Below are 23,179 nucleotides of genomic sequence, written 5' to 3' on the forward strand. Positions count from 1 at the left end.
CTACTGGTGCCCTGGATCTACCACTCTGGACCCTCACTAGTTTTACGAACACAGCCCTATTTAGGGCCGTTAACTACAGAGTTGCAAGGGTTCGTGACTCGGCTTCTTTTCCATGGATGCCTTTTCTGGAAGGCCAGTGTGAGTACCCAGTCATCGCTTCTTTAGGATCTCGCTATCCCTGTTCTTAAGTCTTCTGTCATTGTATGTCAACCCAAAGGCAGCACTGCTCATGTTACACTCCAAACTCCAACTCGTTATCTACAAGCAGCAGTCACTTGCCCACTCCTCTGGGCTAGTCCCAACATTAACTCTCTCTGACCCCGCTGTCTGTTGCTAGTCAGTTTTAATCTTATAACACAGTTCTATACAAACATTCTAACACCTATCTCTAGCATGCTCTACATTATCACATCCTACATTATATATTACGAACGTTACCTATAACACAGCTACACACTATGCATATTACACACATTTTAAAAATGAACTTGTTCCTTTAAAGGGGAAACGTGGGCATGCACACACATATCCATATACTGTACTTACACATGATTCTCCCAGGCTAAAATTTAAAGGGCCGATATGATCTAACACTAATTATAAACAGCCTTAGACTGATGGGAAGTGATATGATTAATTATGAATTTCCTTCAAAATTTATATTAGCCAGCAGGGCTGGCGTCAGCACCCGGGCAAGTGCCAGGGCCCTGAGCAGGCAGGGGGGCCAACTCAGGGTCGGGCACCCCGCCGGGCTATGGGTGGAGGAGAATGTTGCCAGCTCCCGCACTTCTCCCCCACTTGCTCAGGGCACCAGCAGCCGAATACTTACCTCTCCCCGTGCCTCCACAGATCCGGTGTTTTCCTGCTGTGTGCTCCCTGTGATGTTTCAGGTCACAGGGTGCGGTGACATCTTTCCACCACACTTTCCCCTGAGCCATCACAGGAAGCACAAAGCGGGAAGACGCCGGCGGCGCTGGAGCCCCGACCTGAGCAGCAGCAACAGGTGAGGAGTAGTGAGGTGAGTATTTGATTTTTTTTTTTTTTAATGTATGGAGGCATGGGGCATTATATGGGGGGGGTGACATCCTGCGTGGGGCGTTATAAAGAGGGGGAAGTGATATCCTGCATGGGGCATTATAAAGAGAGGGGGGTGATATCCTGCATGGGGCATTAAATGATGGGGGGAAAGGGACATCCTGTATAGGGTATTATATGGGGGGAAGGTACATCCTGCATGGGGCATTATATGGGGGGAAAGGAACACCCTGCATGGGGCATTATATAGGGGGTGATATCCTGCATGGGGCATTATAAAGAGGGGGTGACATCCTGCATGGGGCATTTTAAAGAGAGAGGGTGATATCCCGCATGGGGCATTATATGGGGGAGAAAGGGACATCCTGCATAAGGCACTATATGGGGGGTGACATTCTGAATGGGGCATTATATGGGGGGAAAGGGAGATCCGGCATAGGGCATTATATGGGGGGGAGAAGTGACAACCTGCATGGGGCATTATATGAGGGGGTGACATCCTGCATGCGGCATTATATGGGGAGAGACATCCTGCATGGGGCATTAGAAGGGGGGGGATAGCCTGCATAGGGCATTATGTGAGGCGAACATCCTGCATGGAGCATTATATAGGTGCCAGTATCCTGTATGGAGTGTTATAACGGGGCCAGTATCCTGTACGGAGCATTTTATGGGGGCCAGTATTCTATATGGAGCATTACATGGGGGCCAGTATTCCGTATGGAGCATTTTATGGGGGCCAGTATTCTGTATGGAGCATTTTATTGGGGCCAGTATACTGTGTGGAGCGATTCGCTGGTTTCTGAGCTATTGTGGAATTTACAATAGATATCGCTCATGTAATGTAAGAAGTGAAATCTTTGGCATTGTACCATATATATATATATATATATATATATATATATATATATATATATATATATATATATATATATATATATATATATATATACATATACATATATATATATACATATACAGTTATATGAAAAAGTTTGGGCACCCCTATTAATCTTAAGCTTAATGTTTTATAAAAATTGGTGTTTTTGCAACAGCTATTTCAGTTTGATATATGTAATAACTGTTGGACACACTAATGTTTCTGCCTTGAAATGAGGTTTATTGTACTAACAGAAAATGTGCAATCTGCATTCAAACAAAATTTGACAGGTGCATAAGTATGGGCACCTCACCAGAAAAGTGACATTAATATTTAGTAGATCCTCCTTTTGCAAAAATAGCAGCCTCTGGTCGCTTCCTGAAGCTTTTAATGAGTTCCTGGATCCTGGATGAAGGTATTTTTGACCATTTCTCTTTACAAAACAATTCCAGTTCAGTTAAGTTTGATGGTCGCCGAGCATGGACAGCCCTCTTCAAATGATCCCACAGATGTTCAATGATATTCAGGTCTGGGGACTGGAATGGCCATTCCAGAACATTGTAATTGTTCCTCTGCATGAATGCCTGAGTAGATTTTGAGCGGTGTTTTGGATCATTGTCTTGCTGAAAGATCCATCCCCTGCGTAACTTCAACTTTATCACTGATTCTTGAACATTATTGTCAAGAATCTGCTGATACTGAGTGGAATCCATGCGTCCCTCAACTTTAACAAGATTCCCGGTGCCGGCATTGGCCACACAGCCCCAAAGCATGATGGAACCTCCACCAAATTTTACTGTGGGTAGCAAGTGTTTTTCTTGGAATGCTGTGTTTTTTTGCCGCCATGCATGACTCCTTTTTGTATGACCAAACAACTCAATCTTGGTTTCATCAGTCCACAGGACCTTCTTCCAAAAAAAATAGGAGGGTATCTGTTTGTGCAGGTAACTATTACTGTGCAGAATTATTAGGCAACTTAATAAAAACCAAATATAATCCCATCTCCCTTGTTTATTTTCACCAGGTAAACCAATATCAGTGCACAAAGTTTAGCAATAAACATTTCTGACATGCAAAAACAAAAACCCAAAAAATTAGTGATCAGTATAGCCACCTTTCTTTATGATGACACTCAATAGCCTTCCATCCATAGATTCTGTCAGTTGCTTGTTCTATTTTCGATCAACATTGCGTGCAGCAGCTACCACAGCCTCCCACATACAGTTCCGAGAGGTGTACTGTTTTCCCTTCCTGTAGATCTCACATTTTATCATGGACAGGTTCTCTATTGGGTTCAGATCAGGTGAACAAGGGGGCCATGTCATTATTTTTTCTTCTTTTAGACCTTTACTGGCCAGCCACGCTGTGGAGTAGTTGGATGCATGTGATGGAGCATTGTCCTGCATGAAAATCATGTTTTTCTTGAACAATACCAACTTCTTCCTCTACCACTGCTTGAAGAAGTTGTCTTCCAGAAACTGCAGTAGGTCTGGAAGTTGAGCTTCACTCCATCCTCAACCCGAAAAGGTCCCACAAGTTCATCTTTGATGATACCAGCCCATACCAGTACCCCACCTCCACCTTGATGGCGTCTGAGTCAGAGTGGAGCTCTCTGTCCTTTACTGATCCAGCCTCTGGCCCATCCATCTGGCCCATCAAGAGTCACCCTCATTTCATCAGTCCATAAAACCTTTGAAAAATCAGTCTTAAGATATTTCTTGGCCCATTCTTGATGTTTTATCTTATGTTTCTTGTTCAAAGGTGTCATTTTTCAGCGATCCAAACCTTGGCCATGTCCCTGAGTATCGCACACCTTGTGCTTTTTGATAATCCAGTAACGTTGCAGCTCTGATATATGGCAAAACGGGTGGCGAATGGCATCTTGGCAGCTTCCCGCTTGATTTTCCTCAATTCATGGGCAGTTATTTTGCACCTTTTTTGGCCAACACGCTTCTTGCGATCCTGTTGGCTATTTGCCATGAAACGCTTGATTGTTCGGTGATCACGCTTCAAAAGTTTGGAAATTTCAAAACTGCTGCATCCCTCTGCAAGACATCTTACAATTTTAGACTTTTCAGAGCCCGTCAAATCTCTCTTCTGACCCATTTTGCCAAAGGAAAGGAAGTTGCCTAATAATTAAGGACACCTTATATAGGGTGTTGATGTCATTAGACAACACCCCTCCTCATTACAGAGATGCACATCACCAGATTTACTTAATTGATAGTTGGCTCTCAAGCCTTTGCAGCTTGGAGTAGGACAACATGTATAAAAAGTATCGAAGTGATCAAAATACGCATTTGCCTAATAATTCTGCAAGCGGTGTATATGTATATATATATATATATATATATATATATATATATATATATATATATATATATATATATATATATATATACACACACACACACAGGGTGGTCCAAAAGTAGGTGGACAGAAAGTGTAATAAGGTTATGAAGAGGGATATTTATCAAACACTAAATTGCAGCCGCCTGTCTGGATCATCCTCCAATAAACCATGAATTAGACGTGTATGATAAGCTTTCCACCCAATAGATTTCAGGATTTGCATGATAGAAGCTCGTGAAATTCCCCATTCCAAAGAGGCTCTTCTGGTGGACTTTTTTGGACTCTCAACAAATGTTTCAGCAACAAGTTGTTTATTATCTTCTGTACAGACTGTTTTGGGTCGACCAGTTTTTGGAGCATTAAGGACTGAGCCAGTTGCATTGAATTTGTCACAAATGTGGTAAATGGTTTGTTTCTTTGGGGCTTGAGTACCAAATGTTTCAACCCAATTTGCTCTAACGGTTTCAGCATTTTGAGATTTCCATTACTCTGTTAAAATCCATTTTCTTTGATCTGTGTTTATATTATTTGCCATTGTGTGTTATCTGAATTATCTGAAAAGAAAACAGATTTGTGGGAGATCTATCTGTGAAAACTACATCTGTGAAACTGGCTCAGTTGCCCTTAGCAACCAATCAAATTCCACCTTTCATTTTCCAAAGAGTCTGTGAGGAATGATAAGTGGAATCTGATTGTTTGCTAAGGGCAACTGAGCCAGTTTCACTTTACATCATGTTTGATAAATCTCCCCCTTCATATCCTTATTACCCTTTCTGTCCACCTACTTTTGGACCACCCTGTATATTTACTGCTCAAAAAAATAAAGGGAACACTTAAACAACAAAATATAACTCCAAGTGAATCAAGCTTCTGTGAAATCAAACTGTCCACTTAGGAAGCAACACTGATTGACAATCAATTTCACATGCTGTTGTGCAAATGGAGTAGACAATAGGTGGAAAATTTCGGTAATTATCAAGACATCCTCATTAAAGAAGTGGTTATGCAGGTGGGGACCACAGACAACATCTCAGTACCAATGCTTTCTGGTTGATGTTTTGGTCACTTTTGAATGTTGTTTGGGTTTTCACACTCGTGATAACATGAGACGGACTCTACAACACACAGAAGTTGCTCAGGTAGTGCAGCTCATCCAGGATGGCACATCAATGCGAGCTGTGGCAAGAAAGTTTGCTGTGTCTGTCAGAGTAGTGTCCAGAGGCTGGAGATGCTACCAGGAGACAGGCCAGTACACCAGGAGATGAGGAGGAGGCCGTAGGAAGGAAACAACTCAGCAGCAGGACTGATACCGCTGCCTTTGTGCAAGGAGTAACAGGAGGAGCACTGCCAGAGTCCTGCAAAATGACCTCCAGCAGACCACAAATGTGCATGTTTCTGCACAAACGGTTAGAAACTGACTTCATGAGAGTGGTATGAGGGTCCGACGTCCACAGATGGGGTTGTGCTCACAGCCCAACACCGTATAGGACGCTTGGCATTTGCCACAGAACACCCAGGATTGGCAAAGTCGCTACTGGCGCCCTGTGCTCTTTACAGATTAAAGCAAGTTCACACTGAGCACATGTGACAGACGTGACAGAGTCTAGAGACGCCGTGGAGAGCAATCTGAGGCCTGCAACATCCTTCAGCATGATCGGTTTGGCAGTGGGTCAGTAATGGTGTGGGGTGCCATTTCTTTGGAGGGCCGCACAGCCCTCCATGTGCTCGCCAGAGGTAGCCTGACTGCCATTACATACCGAGATGAGATCCTCAGACCCCTTATGAGAACATATGCTGGTGCGGTTGGTCCTTTGATCATCCTAATGCAGGACAATGCCAGACCTCATGTGGCTGGAGTGTGTCAGCAGTTCCTGCAAGATGAAAGCATTGAAGCTATGGACTGGCCCGCCCATTCCCCAGACCTGAATCCGATTGAGCACATCTGGGTCATCATTTCTCGCTCCATCCACCAACGTCATGTTGCACCACAGTCTGTCCAATGTTGGCGGATGCTTTAGTCCAGGTCTGGGAGGAGATCCCACAGGAGGCCATCCACAACCTCATCAGGAGCATGCCCGGGTATTGTAGGGAGGTCATACAGGCACGTGGAGGCCACACACAATACTGAGCCTCATTTTGACTTGTTTTAAGGACATTACATCAAAGTTGGATCAGCCTGTAGTGTGTTTTTCCACTTTAATTTTGGGGGTGTCTTGATGAGCTTCAAGACGTAGTCACTGGAAATGGTTTTCACTTCACAGGTGTGCCCTGTCAGGTTTAATAAGTGGGATTTCTTGCCTTATAAATGGGGTTGGGACCATCAGTTGTGTTGTGCAGAAGTCAGGTGGATACACAGATGATAGTCTTACTGAATAGACTGTTAGAATTTGTATTATGGCAAGAAAAAAGCAGCTAAGTAAAGAAAAATGAGTGGCCATCATTACTTTAAGAAATGAAGGTCAGTCGGTCCGAAAAAATTGGGAAAACTTTGAAAGTGTCCCCAAGTGCAGTTGCAAAAACCATCAAGAGCTACAAAGAAACTGGCTCACATCAGGACCCCCCCCCCCAGGAAAGGAATACTAAGAGTCACCTCTGCTACTGAGGATAAGTTTATCCGAGTCACCAGCCTCAGAATTCGCAGGTTAACAGCTGCTCAGATTAGAGACCAGGTCAATGCCACACAGAATTCTAGCAGCAGACACATCTCTACAACAACTGTTAAGAGGAGACTTTGTGCAGCAGGCCTTCATGGTAAAATAGCTGCTAGGAAACCACTGCTAAGGACAGGCAACAAGCGGAAGAGACTTGTTTGGGCTAAAGAAAACATGGAATGGACATTAGACCAGTGGAAATCTGTGCTTTGGTCTGATGAGTCCAAATTTGATATCTTTGGTTCCAACCACCGTGTCTTTGTGCGACGCAGAAAAGGTGAACGGAGGAGGAGGTGTGATGGTGTGGGGGTGCGTTGCTGGTGACACTGTTGGGGATTTATTCAAAATTGAAGGCATACTGAACCGGCATGGCTACCACAGCATCTTGCAGCAGCATGCTATTCCATCCGGTTTGCGTTTAGTTGGACCATTTATTTTTCAACAGGACAATGACCCCAAACACATCTCCAGGCCGTGTTAGGGACCAAGAAGGAGAGTGATGGGGTGCTACGCCAGATGACCTGGCCTCCACAGTCACCAGACCTGAACCCAATCGAGATGGTTTGGGGTGAGCTGGACCGCAGAGTGAAGGCAAAAGAGCCATCAAGTGCTAAGCATCTCTGGGAACTCCTTCAAGATTGTTGGAAGACCATTTCCGGTGACTACCTCTGGAAGCTCATCAAGAGAGTGCCAAGAGTGTGCAAAGCAGTCATCAAAGCAAAAGGTGGCTACTTTGAAGAACCTAAAATATAAGACATATTTTCAGTTGTTCCACATTTTTTGTTAAGTATATAATTCCACATGTGTTAATTCATAGTTTTGATGCCTTCAATGTGAATGTACAATTTTCATAGTCATGAAAATACAGAAAAATCTTTAAATGAGAAGGTGTGGCCAAACTTTTGGTCTGTACTGTATATATTTATATATTTTTTTTTTTCCTCTGCGGTATCTGTGCATCATGAATCATGGTATGTGTTAAATGGGCCCGCTGAGACTCTTTCACCCTGGGCCCAGAAAAACCTGGAGCCAGCCCTGTTAGCCAGCATCTGACAATTTGGGGATTTGATACATACAGTTAAAACCAGAAGTTTACATACACTATATAAAAAGACATATGTGCATGGTTTTTCTCAATATCTGACAAGAAATCAGAATAAACCTTTCCCGTTTTAGGTCAATTAAAATTACCAATAATGATGAGCGGGCATACTTGCAAGTACTCGGTACTCGCCCAAGCATTTCAGTACTCGAGATGCTCGGAGCTTGCAGAGTACTTGCGAGATGCTCGGGCCGATGCTCGGGTGCCCTCCCTGCATGTTTGGCGCACTTTAGAGCACCAATCAACATGCAGGGATGGCCTGCCATTCACTGTAATTCTGCAGCCATGTTGGTTGTGGCATTACAGTGATTGGCTGACTGCACAGCGTCATCAGGTCTATATCAGACCTGGCGCCTCTGTGCTCGTCAGTCTACTCTGCAATCAGGCAGTTTAGGGAGAGGTGCTGCTGAGCTAGGTAGAGATTTGGTTGTGTATTAGGTAGTATAGGGAGAGAACAATTACATTACACATATCCATCTCAACAAAGGGTCCTTCTGAGGACTAATCCATCTGCAGAGATATCAGGCAGGCAGTGTATATAGGCAGGCAGGCAGTATAAATAGCAGACTGCAGTGCATATAGCACAAGAGGCTCCATTCCAGTTCTGCCTTCTGCTGCTGTAAGATATTTCTAGATATAGGCCCAGGTGTCTGGGGCCCGGAAAAAAAATTTTGGGATCTTAATCCTCATTATTTGCTTAAAAATCAATCCAGAGAACACCGTTTTTCTGCGCAATTTGCTTGTTGGCACTGCAGAATACAACCAGGTCCTTTCCATATTACAGCGCTAAAAATCCAGCTATTTAAAACTGTGGTTTGTCTGTCACACGAATCACATATAATTGCACTGAAAATACTGCAATTTTTGGCCTCCATTCAAATTTTTTTTCAGTGTCAGCAAAGTTTTTGACACTTGTTTGCTGTTCAAACTACTTACTTACAGGCCCGATATTTAAAACTGTGGTTTGTCCGACACACAAATCACATATACGTTTTCTGAAAATTCTGCCATTTGGGGCCTCCATTCTAATTTTTTTTCAGTGTGTGAGCAAAGTTTTTGGTTTGCTGTTTAAAATAATTACCTACAGGTCAGGTATTTAAAACTGTAGTTTCTCCGTCACGTGGATTACATATAACTTCGCTCCAAATTTAGCCATTTGTAGTGAGCGTGAAAGATATTGTCCTCCATTTAAAATGGGCAAGGCGAGTCGCAAGTGATGGGGAACTGGACGTGATGGTGATGGTGCATGCAGAGGTCGAGGCTATGGGCAAGCTGAAATTGTGTCACAACAAACACCCACATCTTCTCGCCAGACCTTCCTCTTCCAATTCCTAGGGGACTGCAGCACACCACTATTGAACCCAAGAGCAGTGTCAAAAGATTGTTGGTTGGATAGCGGATAATGCTTCCAGTCACTTTGCCAACACCACCATCTCCACCCTGTCTTCCACATGGTCAAGTCTCAGTAGCCGTGAGTCTAGACTGCATATTACTCACCCTGATCCTCCTTCCTCCCACTATGCCGAGTGCTCGGAGACAACTGATTCCACACTTGGACACTACGAAGAGCTGTTCACTTTTCCATTTATAGATTCAGGCCTCTCGCCCTGTCCACTTGAAGCAGGGCAAGAGGAGATCGCATGTAGCAATGGCCAAATATTTGATCAGCCACGGTCACACAAAGGCGACGGTGGGAAAGTGTCAAAAGAGGTGGACGATGATGAAACACAATTGCCAGAAAGTCAGGAGGAGGACAAGGGTGAGAAAGTGAAAGACAAGGTGGTGGATGATATAGTAACTGACCCAACCTGGCAGGAGGACATGCAGAGCGAGGACAGCAGCACACAGGGGGAGGGAGGCAGAGCACCCCAACAGGGAGGAAGAAGCAGTGTGGTGGGCGAAGACAGAAGGTAGGCAACTGTTCTCCATAACACCAACACGAAGGAAGTTGCCAATACAACTGTTAATTCTTCCCGAGTCTGGTTGTTTTTTAAAGAATCTGCCGATAACCGAAAAAAGGCCATTTGCAACACCTGCCAGGCCAGCATCAGCAGGGGTGGCAAAATGACCAGCCTGACTAACACCAGCATGATTAAGCAAATGGCAGCAAAGCACCCGACTTTGTGAGCCAAACTCATGGTCCAGGAACAGTGTCTGCGGGTGGCACCACTGCTTCTTCAGCTGTTGTGCATACAAGCCAATCTCCTTTGCATGGTGTATGCGAAGATGCCTCCTGCCCTGCACCTGTCGTTGCACACTGTCAAGTAGCAGCAACAAGAAGCATGTCCATGTCCTTGTCCCAGCGCAGCATTCAATTGTTCACACTCCAGTCCTTGGTACGCAAGTGCAAATACGCAGCCAATGCCCCATAGGCCACACTACTAAATTACCACATTTCACAACTGCTTGCGCTCGAAATGTTGCCTTTTAGGCTCGTGGAGATGGAAGCATTCCGCAATCTGATGGTGGTGGCTGTCCCTCGGTACTGGGTCCCCAGCTGACACAATTTCTCCCGGTGCACCGTCCCCGCATTACACAAGCACGTGTCCCAAAACATTAGCCGTGTCCTCATCAATGCAGTTACCGGGAAAGTCCACCTAACCACGGACATGTGGACAAGTGCGTGTGGGCAGGGACGGTACATCTCACTGACGGCACACTGGATTAACATAGTGAAAGTCGGGACACAGTCGGACCTTAGGATGGGACACATCCTTCCGACACAAAAGATTGCGGGCCCTAGGTAAATCAGGGTGCCACCACAGTCTACAGCTCCTGCACCTCACCCTCCTCAGCCTTCACCTCCTCTTCAGCCTCCATCTCCGAAATGACCACATCAGTCACAAGCTGGACGCGCCACAGCACTGCCTCGACCAAGCAGCAACAGGCTGTGCTGTGACTAATATGCTTAGGTGAGATGTGGACAGCTCTGAAAGAGCAGGCAGATCTGTGGCTCACACTGCTGAACCTACAGCCAGGCATGGACGTGTGTGACAATGGCTGGAACCTGGTGGTGGCTCTGAGGTGAGGCGAGCTCCCACACGTACCATGACTGGCCAATGTGCTTCATGTCGTGGTTCAGAGGTTTCTCAAATCCTACCCTGATCTGCCAGATCTGCTTGTTAAACTATGCCTCCTGTGTGCCCATTTTAGAAAGTCACCTACATCTGCCGCCGCCCTTGATGTGTTTCAGCAGCGTTTGCAGCTACCGGCTCACAGACTGGTGTGTAATGTCCCCACGCATTGGAACTCTACACTGCAGATCTTGGGAAGGATTTGTGAACAGAAGAGGGCAGTTGTTGAGTACCAGCATCAACAAGACCGTCGGTATTCAGTTCAGACTTCCCACATAAAACCTCAGGAGTGGACATGGATGTCAGACATATGTACCATCCTCCAAAACTTTGAGGACTCCAACAAGATGGTGAGCGGCGCCATAATTAGCGTCACCATCCAGATTTTCTGTCTTCTGAAACGTCCTCTGCTCACAATCAAAAAGGATGCATTGCTGGCGGAGCATGATGAAATGGAGCAAGGAACCATACAGGTCGATTACACACAGCCCAGCCCCATCTCATCCCAATGTGGATTGGGTGATATTCAGGAAGAGGAGGAGGAGGAAGAACAGGAGCTAGATTCATGCGCTATAGACGGTAATACCTGCACTACTGTCATACCGTCTGTTCAGCGTGGATGGCCTGAGGACAGAGAGGTGGAAGAGAGCATGGTCACTCATCCTCTTGGAGAGGACACAGAAGTCTTGCCTGTTAGCAGTCTGGCATGCATGGCTGAGTTTATGCTACGCTGCCTTTCCCATGAAGCTCGCGGTCTCAAAATTTTGGGTGACAGTCATTACTGGTTGGTGACACTTCTAGAGCCACGCTACAAGGAGAACTTTATATCTCTTATTCCTGAGGCGGACAGGTCTACAAAAATGGGGCAGTACCAGCAGACCCTTGTTGCGGAATTATTAAAAATATTCCCATCTGAAAACGCTGGCGGCAGAGGTCACACTTCGTTGGACAACCAAGGAGTACAGGCGAGAGAGACACAACTTCAATCCAGCAGAGGCAGGGGAACACGGTCAAAGTTCTGGGAGAATTTTCTCAGCCCCTCCCATCGCACAGGCCCTGAGGCGCGGGGTACTCTCATAAGGAGTGAAAAGTTTGGGAAGATGCTGAGGGAGTACCTTGCCGACCGTACCAACATCCTCCGTGATTCCTCTGTGCCTTATAATTATTGTGTATCCAAGCTGGATATGTGGCATGATCTGGCTCTCTACTCCTTGGAGGTCCTGGCCTGCCCTGCCGCTAGCGTTTTATCAGTGCGGGTTTTTAGTGCCGCTGGTGGAATTATAACTGATAAGCGCATCTGCCTGTCAACTGATAATGCTGACAGGCTGACTCTTATCAAAATGAAAAAGGGCTGGATTGGGCCAGACTTCAAAACACCACCGAATGATAGAAGCGCTTCCTGATTTTGGCTATTTGCTCTTGTCCTCCTCCTTCTGCTCATCTTCATCCTCCATCACAATATCACCAGGGTGACCGATGCAACACCCACATAATTTTTTTAAAGGATGTTTAGAATCCCCTTAAATTTTTTTTTTTTATAAAGTATGCTCTTGTATATCCCCCAGGGGTACATGTTTGTCATCCCATGCACTTAGTGCATGGGCATTACAATTATAGGAGACCCGCTCCTTTCTAATGGGAACATTTTTTATGAGGCCCTCCTCCATGTCTCTTCCAAGGCATTGTAGTTCCTCCCAATTTTTGGCAGCCCTTGCATTCACTGCATAGGCCAACACTATGGGAGACCCACTTCCTAATAATGGGAACATTTTTTTCCAGGAGGCCCTCCTTTATGTCTCTTCCATGCGGCATTGGAGTGCCTCCAAATTTTGAGCAACCCTTGCATTCACTGCATAGGCAAACATAATGGGAGACCCAATTACTAATAATGGGAATATTGTTTTCAGAAGGCCCTCTGACCTCCACATCTCTTCCAAGGGGCATTGGAGTGCCTCACAATTTTTGGCAGCCCTTGCATTCACTGCACAGGCCAACACAATGGGAGACCCACTTCCTAATAATGGGAACATTGTTTTTCAGGATGCCCTCTGACCTCCACATCTCTTCCAAGGGTCATTGGAATGCCTCCAAATTTTTGGCAACCCTTGCATTCACTTCATAGGCAAACACAATGGGAGACCTACTTCCTAATAATAGGAACATTGTTTTCAGGAGGCCCTCCTCTAAATCTCTTTCAAGGGGTATTGGGGTGCATCCAAATTTTGGGCAGCCCTGACACTCAATGCATACGCAATAACGGTATAGGAGACTCACTCTTTAGCAATAACAGTATTGGAAACCCACTCTTTAGTAATGGGAACAATAAAACATAGCCGGTTGATGGCTCTCTAAGAATAGTGAGGGCCGACTGCTGTCCCTTTAAAAATAGTAAAGGCCACCTGATGGCCCTATAAAAATAGGCTTTGTGACTTTCAGAGTCCCTCCTTCATAAATGAAACACAATGTGTCTGATGATATCTCACACACCACATGACTAGATAAGGTTGTAAAATGTTAAAAGGACATTTCCTCGTGAATGCATTTGTCATGGTTGAAAGCAATGCAAAAGTGCAAAAACGCATCAAAAACGCTACGTGTGAGCATAGCCCAAGGTGTGGAGGAGTATTTTTGGCTTTGGTTAGTTATTTTGTTTGATAGTCATTACCTTGGAAGGGATGTTCATTAACATATTTCCCAGGAAAATCTATTTTCGTTTTGTTTTTTGTATGTTTTATTGTGAGTCCGTAAAAGTGGCGTAATACCTCTGAAAACGTTGTTGACAGAAGTGACCTGGGAGTCAGAAAGGCTTCCAAGGGTCTTCTCCATGCTATTCCCATGTCATTTGAGCACTGTTCCCATCGATTTGGGCAATTTTTAGGCTCTCTGCAGACCGCCGGGAGGAGCCACCTGAAAAATGCTTGAGTTTCCCATAGACTTACATGGGGCTTGTTGCTTTGCTCAATCACCCGAGTATTCCAATATGCTTGATCCGAGCATCGAGCGCCCGAGCATTTTAGTGCTCACCCATCAATAATTACCAACATTTTTAATATTTGCCAAATCCAGAAAAATGAGAGAAAATGTTTTAATACATTTTTATTACTTACTGCAAAGTCAAAAGTTTACCTACATTTCATTAGTATTAGATACCATTGGCCTTAAACTGAATGACTTGGGTCAAACAGTTCATATATCCTTCCACAAGCTTCTCACAATAGTTGGTTGAAATTTGGGCCCATTCCTCCTGAAAAAACTGGAGTAACTGATCCAGGTTTGTAGGTCGCCTTGCTCGCACCTGCATTTTCAGCTTTGCCCATAAATTTTCAATAGGATTGAGATCAGGGATCTGTGATGGCCACTACAAAACAATGGATTTGTTATCATGAAGCCACTTTGTTACCATTTTGGCAGGATGCTTCGGGTCATTGTCCATTTGGAAGACTCATTTCCGCATAAGCTTTAACTTCCTGGCTGATGTCTTGAGATGTTGCTTCAGTATTGCCTCATAATCTTCTGCTCTCATGATGCTGTCAATTTTGTGAAGTGCACCATTCCATCCTGCAGCAAAACAACCTGACAACATAATGCTGCCACCCCATGTTTCACAGTTGGGATGGTGTTCTTAGGTTTCCAAGCTTCTCTCTTTTTCCTCCAAATGTAATGATGGCCATTATGCCCAAAAAGTTAAATTTTAGTTTCATCAGACCACAGGACATGTCTCAAAAAATTAAGGTCTTTGTTCCTGTGTGCATTTGCAAACATTAATTTGGCTTTTTTATGTTTCTTTTGGAGTAATGGCTTCATCCTGGTAGAGTGGCCTCTCAGCCCATGTTGATACAGTAATCGTTTCACTGTGGATATTGAGACAATCTTAATAGCTTCTACCATCATCTTCACAAGGTCTTTTAATTTTGTCTTTAGTTTGATATGTATATGTTGGACCAAAGCACGTTCATTTCTGGGACACAGATCCCATCTCCTTCCTGAGTGATATGATGGCTGGACCTTCATATATTGTTTGTACTTGCGAATAATTGTTTGTACAGATGAATGAGGCACCTTCAGGTATCTTGAAATTGTACTCAAGGATGAGCGAGACTTCTGCAAGTCCACAATTCCTTTTCTGATATCTTGGCTGATATCTTTAGACTTTCCCATGATGCTACACAAAGAAGCAGCGTGTTACAGATGTGCATTAAAAAACATCCACAGGTGTGTCTCTAATTAATTTAGATGTTGTCAAAAACCTACCTGAAGCTTCCAAACACATGACATCATCATATGGGCAGTCTAGAATTGTTTAAAGGCATAATAATCTTAGTGTTTTTAAACTTTTTACTTTGCAGTAAGTAATAAAAATGCCTTAAAACATTTTCTCTCTCTCATTATTCTGGCATTTTTCTAATGTTAAAAATTATGGTAATCCTAATTGGCCTAAAACGGTAAAAGGTTTATTCTGATTTCATGACAGATATTGAGAAAAACATGCAGATGTGTCTTTTTATATAGTATATTTAAACTTCTGGTTTCAACTTGTATCAGTTGAAAAGATCAGTTTCTATTGAAGGTCAGGGAAACGTTAAAATTGATAAAAACTTTTTCTTCACCTGTTCTGCCTCTTCCACCGCAGATCCTATCTTACTTGCTGGTCTTGTTTTTTTTTCTATGAGTGGTCGCTCCATTCCAGCTTCATGTGTTCCTATCATGATGTGTATTACTTCACCCCTACCCTGTGACCACGTAAGACCAATCACATTTATCAGATTGGCCTCTGAGATGGAATGGAGTGGCTTTTGTGACCGGTGCAAAGAGGTTTGGAGCTTTGGCGGAGGCGGCATAAGATGTGAGGAAAGGAAAGTATAAAGATTTTTTCTTATTATTTTCTAACTCTTTCCCTGTCCTAACAGAAATTGTGTCAGTTTCAATTTGGAACAAATTTATACTTTGAATTTGCTAAATTTTTGTGAATCTTTCAGAAAATAATTTTAAAAGATTAGCTCATCTTTCCTAATCACTCAAAGGAAATATTGTTCTGCTTTCGGTGGCCTACCACGTAGTAACGTAGTCCCTAGATGGATGTTGAACGTTCAGAATCATCTCCTCTGATGGGCTCATGACACAGAGGTGTATGTAGGTTTTCTGGCACCAGGGGCGAAAATTCAGTTTCGCGCCCCCTCAGCCACCCAAAGCACATATGCGATTTGCACAGTTACAGTCACGGCCGACAAGTTACTCTTCCTAATTCTCTTAATGTTCAGTGAAAAACTGAGAGATGCAGGAAGAAAAGCTAAGTGTCACCTGACCATAAATGTGAAAATTGAATATATGTGAAGTGACTGGAGCCTGCAAGCAGAGCTGAATCCTGACAGTGAGTATATTACAAACTGTTAGGATTGGCTACAGGACTTTATTTAATAACTAAAGGACTTGTCCAGGTTTGAGAAGAATGAGACTCTATGTGACTGCAGGCTTCTGAATTCTTATAGCGCATGCACTGCACACTTTGAGGATTCTCCCTTGCACAAGAATGCTATCTGTATACTTCTGGCCACATTCCGACAAGTCGTGTCTGGCCTCCCTCAATTAATTTTCATTGAGTGATGGCACACATGTCTAGTCGGCATGTGACCGTATATATGCAAATTGCTGGCATGAGAGAATCCTGACAGTGTGCAATGTGTGCTGTGAGAATTCAGAAGTCTGCAGTCACAAAGAATGACTGCAGAGTCATCACAAACTTGGACAACGCCTGTAATGTTCCTAACATAAATAAAAATATAAGAATTAGTATCGCAAAAAAAAATTACATCCAGGTATCTTTTTAGATGAATGACTAGAGAGTCAACATCTTTCTTTTCGTCTTCATCTTCCAGACTCTATGTTGACTTTTCTCATCCACAGCAGATCTCTGCTGACTTCCATCTTCTCTGGTCTTCTGTAGCACATCCCCACATGATGCCCTTAAAGATAGCAGAGTCATTATAATGCTCCTGAGAAAAAATATCTGCCTTAAGCTGAGCTACTGAATAAATAATTGCCCCTCACTATTTTCCCTACACAAAATACACTGCTCAAAAAATAAAGGGAACATTTAAACAACAAAATATAACTCCAAGTAAATCAAACTTCTGTGAAATCAAACTGTCCACTTAGGAAGCAACACTGATTGACAATTAATTTCACATGCTGTGGTGCAAATGGAATAGACAATAGATGGAAATTATTGGCAATTATCAAGACACCCTCAATAAAGGAATGGTTCTGCAGGTGGGGACCACAGACCACATCTCAGTATCAATGCTTTCTGGTTGATGTTTGGCTTAGTTTTGAATATTGGTTGTGCTTTCACACTTGTGGCAGCATGAGACAGACTCTACAACCCACAGGATTTGCTCAGGTAGTGCAGCTCATCCAGGATGGCACATCAATGCGAGCTGTGGCAAGAAGGTTTGCTGTGTCTGTCAGCGTAGTGTCCAGACGCTGGAGGCGATACCAGGAGACAGGCCAGTACACCATGAGACATGGAGGGGGCCATAGGAGGGCTATAACCCAGCAGCAGGACCGCTACCTCCGCCTTTGTGCAAGGAGGAACAGTAGGAGGACTGCCAGAGTCCTGCAAAACGACCTCCAGCAGGCCACAAATGTGCTTGTGTCTGCACAAAGGGTTAGAAACCGACTCCATGAGGGTGGTATGAGGGCCTGACGTCCACAGATGGGGGTTGTGCTCACAGCCCAACACCGTGCAGGATGCTTGGCATTTGCCACAGAACACCAGGATTGGCAAAGTCGCCACTGGCGCCTTGTGCTCTTCACAGATGAAAGCAGGTTCACACTGAGCTCATGTGACAGACGTGACAGAGTCTGGAGACGCCGTGGAGAGGGATCTGCTACCTGCAACATCCTTCAGCATGACCGGTTTGGCAGTGGGTCAGTAATGGTATGGGGTGACATTTCTATGGAGGGCCACACAGCCCTCCGTGTGCTCGCCAGAGGTAGCCTGACTGCAATTAGGTACCAAGATGAGAACCTCAGACCCCTTGTGAGACCCTATGCTGGAGCGGTTGGCCCTGGGTTCCTCCTAATGCAGGACAATGCCAGACCTCATGTGGCTGGAGTGTGTCACCAGTTCCTGCAATATGATGGCATTGAAGCTGTGGACTGGCCCGCCCATTCCTCAGACCTAAATCCGATTGAGCACATCTGGGACATCATGTCTCGCTCGATCCACCAACATCACGTTGTACAACAGACTGTGCAGGAGCAGGAGGATGCTTTAGTCCAGGTCTGGGAGGAGATCCCACCCGCAACCTCATCAGGAGCATGCCCAGACGTTGTAGGGAGATCATACAGGCACGTGGAGGCAACACACAATACTGAGCCTCATTTTGACTTGTTTTAAGGACATTAGATCAAAGTTGGGTCAGCCTGTAGTGTGTTTTTCCACTTTAATTTTGGTGGTGACTCTAAATCTAGGCCTCCATTGGTTAATACATTTGATTTACATTGATGATTTTTGTGTGATTTTGTTGTCAGCACATTCAACTTTGTACAGAACAAAGTATTCAATGAAAATATTTCATTCATTCAGATCTAGGATGTGTTTGAGTGTTCCCTTTATTTTTTGAGCAATGTATGATGCCACATCATACTTTTACATACTGGGCTCCCTTTTCACACTGTTCTCTCACACTGTGTCTCCCTTATAGGGCCCAGTCTCTATACTATGCCCACTCATCACACTCCCCATTTTTAGATTACTGTCCGCTCCTGGCTGGGACTTTTCCGCTATGCTACCCCCCCACACTACTCAGTCTTTATTCTGTGCCCACTCACACTTTTCTCTCCCCATAGTGTCTCCTCACAGATTTCCTCCTGCCTCCTCATATGTCTTCTCTCACACCACTCCCGACTCCCCATACTGTCTCCTCACAAATCCCCCCGACTCCCCATACTGTGCCTGCATCCATCCCCCAACTCGCTCCCCATACTGTGTCTGCATACATTTCACTTTTCACTCCCCATACTGTGTTCACACCCATACTCCCCATTCTGTGTCTGCAACAATCTCCCCTACTGTTTCCTCATGCATGCCCCCTATCTCCCCATGTTCTCCTCATACTGTGGCTTGAAATTTCTCCCATTCTCCATATTGTGGCTGAATCTGTCCCTTTCTTGTTCCCCATACTTGTGTCCTCAAATCTTCCTCCCTGTTAAACTAAATATTTCCCACCCCTCCCCCCACTCTAAATCTCCCCACGACACACTAAATCTCCCCGCAAAACACAATAGATATTCCCCTCGCACACTAAATATTCCCCTCACACACTAAATATACTCCCCACAGAATAAATATTCCACTTACAGCATAAAAATTCTTCCCACAGTATAAATATTGCCTCCACAGAATAAATATTCTCCCCACAGCATAAATATTCCTCTTACAGAATAAATATTCCCCCCACAGAATAAATATTTCCTCACAGCATAAATATTGCCCCAAAGCATAAATATTGCCCCAGAGAGTAAATATTGCCCCCACAGCATAAATATTGCCCCTTTTACATTTAATTTTCTGTGCCTTCAGCTCCAATGTGAAGCACTTACCACCGATGTGCACCTCTGTGTGGAGCCGTACCGACGAATGACATCAGCAGCATAATCACATGACCTGATCACACTGCTAACATTGCTCTGATCCAGTGGTCAGAACTTCAATTGTACTTGGGTCTGAAAGACACGCATACAATTGAACACTGGGAACCGCTGCGCTGCACCTTCTCTGAGCTGGCTGTCAGCTTGACAGCCTGTTCAGAGAACTGCTGATTCTCAGTCCAGGGGCTGCTGTAAAATGCAGCCACTGGGGGAGACACTTCGCAACACCGCCTTATGTGGCCCAAGGGCGCCCCCCTGCCGGCTGCTCCTCGGGCACATTCCCCAGCTCCCCCCCCCAGATACATCTCTGTCATGACATAATAAGTTATTTTCTTGAAGCAGTGCTCAAAAAATATATAATGGAGCCATTGACCAACCTTTGTAAGATCTGAACTTTTGTACCAAAAAATCTGCTTCTTCAGAAATCTTGTTTTCCATAGCTTCTTTCCCCATTCCAAAATCTCGAAGTGCTGACAGAGTAAATCGTCTCATCACTCTCCAGTTATCATTGGAACCAAAAATAACCCCTGAGGACACATTATATAAGAAGGGAAGATATTAGAGAGGAAAGATAGCAAGCAATATTTTATATCTACTGGATAACTCAAAGTACCTTAAAGACCCAAAAGGCAAAATTTCTAATGTGTCGAAAAATATTTTGCCACGATGATCAAAAAATTGGCTTTTTAAAATGACACCTAGTCCTATGTGAGTGACTTAGGGTGTGAAAATCTCTAATTGTATCTCTTACAGACCCAATTGGTTTTTACCCTACAGTAGAATATGTTTCTTTACTGTCCGGTCAGTACATTTACACTTTTGGCAGAATTTGGGAAGTATGATGAGCTATGGAAAGAAAGTCACTGTAATATTAACCAGTTGATCAAGAACTTAAAGTAAAAAGTAGATCAAGAAATGAGAAAAGAGTTAAACCAGAGAGCAAACACATGCTTGTAGACAAGTGCCCAGATCCTTATGTAGGTTCTTGTACTAACCTGCTAGACAAGTTGTTTGAGTAGGTGTGAGGTCTAGTTGAGTAGGTGTGAATTGATTGTGCTGTCAAGTGATTTGCCAGATTATGGAAAGTGTCAAATGGCGGAGTACCTCAAAAGGGATCGCAACATAATGCTCGGACTGGCTGTCGGGTCTCCTAACCTGAGAGTGACAGCAACTATTTCTATGCAGCTGTCACGTTCAGTTCAAGAGAGCCGACTGCCAGTCTGAGCATTTCGTTGCAATTTCCATCACAGTTATATGGCCCTTTGACTCTTCCCTAAACCGCACTGTTTCCCAAGATTATTCATAATTTTCCACACATGCATCTCTATTGCCTCACTCCAGTCTGCCCCAGAATGACCACTTTCATGCATATTTGCAAAGTTCCTGACTAGGGATGAGCGAAACCAAATTGCAAAGTTTAGGGTCCATACGAAGCACCTAGTGTCCGGTACTGAACCCAGAACACTGACTTGTAACAGGATATCTGGTTTACCATTCGGGTGCGGATGCCTAACAAAGTTTGCTGAAAGGCTGCAATGTAGCCAATCAACAAGTTTTTAGGTACAAAGAAAGAGCAGAATTGTTAAAGCACCAATTCAAAGCTCTTATAGGATGATTACAGACAGTGGCCACCTTTTAAAAATAATAACTGGTGGTGCAAATGCTGAGACTTGGATAAATATTGCAAGGAAGAAACAGAAAAGCAGCACTCACCAAATCTTCATGGCTGAAAGTCTTTTATTCCAACATGTATGAACATTTGTTACACATCATGCAGGTGAATTAGGGAGATTGACGGGGGGCAAGGTGGAATAAAAGACTTTTAGCTATGAAGATTTGGTGAGTGCTGCTTTTCTGTTTCTTCAACGTAACAAGCTTTTTGGCTGTGGGCACTTCCGGATCCATCACAGCCATTCCAAGTATTCTAATGGCTGTGATTGGCCTGCGCAGCATGTGATCCAGCCTGTATGAGGGCCTCCACCTTTCTGCTCTGATTAGTGTAGGGATAGGACGCAGCAGGAGGGAGGGACATTGTTAGATTGTGCATTCTGCCTTCAAGCAGCTTTGTGTTCTCTGTGTTGTTTTACTATCGGCCATCTTTTTGTGGTTTGCTGGCATCTAGTCTTTTCCTCTGCTGCTCGGTGTCTTGGTCACATGATCTCTTCACTCTTTATAACTCAGCACCTGTCGACTATTCCTTGCTGGACATCAGTGTTGTTACGCTTGTGCTCTGCTTAAGTTGCCTTTAAGTTCTTTGCGCTTTGGACAATTGATATTCTTGGACTTCTTGTTCCACCTGTTTTGTGCCCTTTAATTTTCGTATCTGCAACTAACTTTTCTGTTAGGAGGTCTCCTGTTTTTGCTCCCAGTCCTTAGATCTTTTAGGGACCCCTTTCCCCATCCTTCAGGTCTTCGTTTGACTTCAGTGCAGGAGTTTCGTTGGGGCTATTCACAAGGAATAGGGCGTAGGGTTAAGCTGAGTCTCAGTGCAGGGACAGCTTTTCCCTCCTATTCCTTAGTTCTAAGTTGCAGAACATAACACTCTGCACCCATATCTGTGGCCAAAAGCTGCTGTGTGTATTCTGCAACCCCGCTTGTGGGAGTACTGTGCTAAAAGCTGTTGTATGTACTCTGCAGCTGTCACGGGTGTGTCAGAAGTGACAGACAGTCGCCCTGCAGTTGATTGCAGGAGAGCTCTACGTTTTGCATTACAGACATCTTCTTAGAGGCTGCCTCTAGGACTCAGTCGGTACCTCCCTCTGGCTAATTAACACCCCACCCTGGGTGTATAAATACCTGCTGTGTTTCAAAGGGAGTTGCTGGCGATATTCATTACTCCATGTGAAGACTTTAGCAAGAGCAGTACTCCTTCCTCTCTGGAGCTTGAGGACATGTGTGCATTTGTCTAAAGTCATCTAAAGCTAACCTATTTCCCCATGTTTGTCCTCCCTTGTTGTCTTTAGTGTTAAGTGGAGATTGACTCATCTCCTCCATTCCCTAGCCTTATCCATACCCCAGAGAAAGACAGGGCGAGGCACGCATGCGGCGATTAGTAAAGAGCCAATATAGAGTTGCAAGGGGAGACAGGGTGACACTAGACCAGCCTAGAATGTCTCCACTTTCCCCTTTCCCTAGAGTCTGGCCTCCCTTTCCCTCTTCCCTTTTTGTTGCGCTAAGTCTTTCCCACACCTTGCGTGACAGCAACCCCGCTTGTGTAAGAACTGTGCCAAAACCCAATTTGTGGGACTACTGCGCCAAAAGCCACTGTGTGTACTCTGCAAACCTGCCTGTGGGAGTACTGTTCCAAAAGGTGCTGTGTGTATTCTGCAACCTTTCCTGCAGGAGTGCTGTGCCAAAAGCCACTGTGTGAACACTGCAACCTGTGAGAATGCTGTGCCTTTAAGCTGCTGCATTTACTCTGCACTCATATCTG

At 44.5% G+C, this 23,179-nt stretch overlaps 1 protein-coding gene across 2 annotated transcripts in view; it reads right to left on the reverse strand.

The window, feature by feature from the left end:
* Positions 1-23,179, reverse strand: part of LOC141258816 (cytochrome P450 2K1-like) — a 224,608-nt gene that overhangs the window by 139,720 nt on the left and 61,709 nt on the right. For both annotated transcript variants that reach the window (XM_073673970.1, XM_073673968.1), the window contains exon 4: positions 20,124-20,273. In XM_073673970.1, the coding sequence (XP_073530071.1) occupies positions 20,124-20,273 (150 nt within the window). The remainder of the gene's footprint in view (positions 1-20,123; positions 20,274-23,179) is intronic.

Source organism: Phyllobates terribilis, unplaced genomic scaffold (assembly GCF_046119375.1).
Source record: "Phyllobates terribilis strain yellow unplaced genomic scaffold, ASM4611937v1 Scaffold_3__8_contigs__length_932513732, whole genome shotgun sequence".
NCBI lineage: Eukaryota > Metazoa > Chordata > Amphibia > Anura > Dendrobatidae > Phyllobates > Phyllobates terribilis.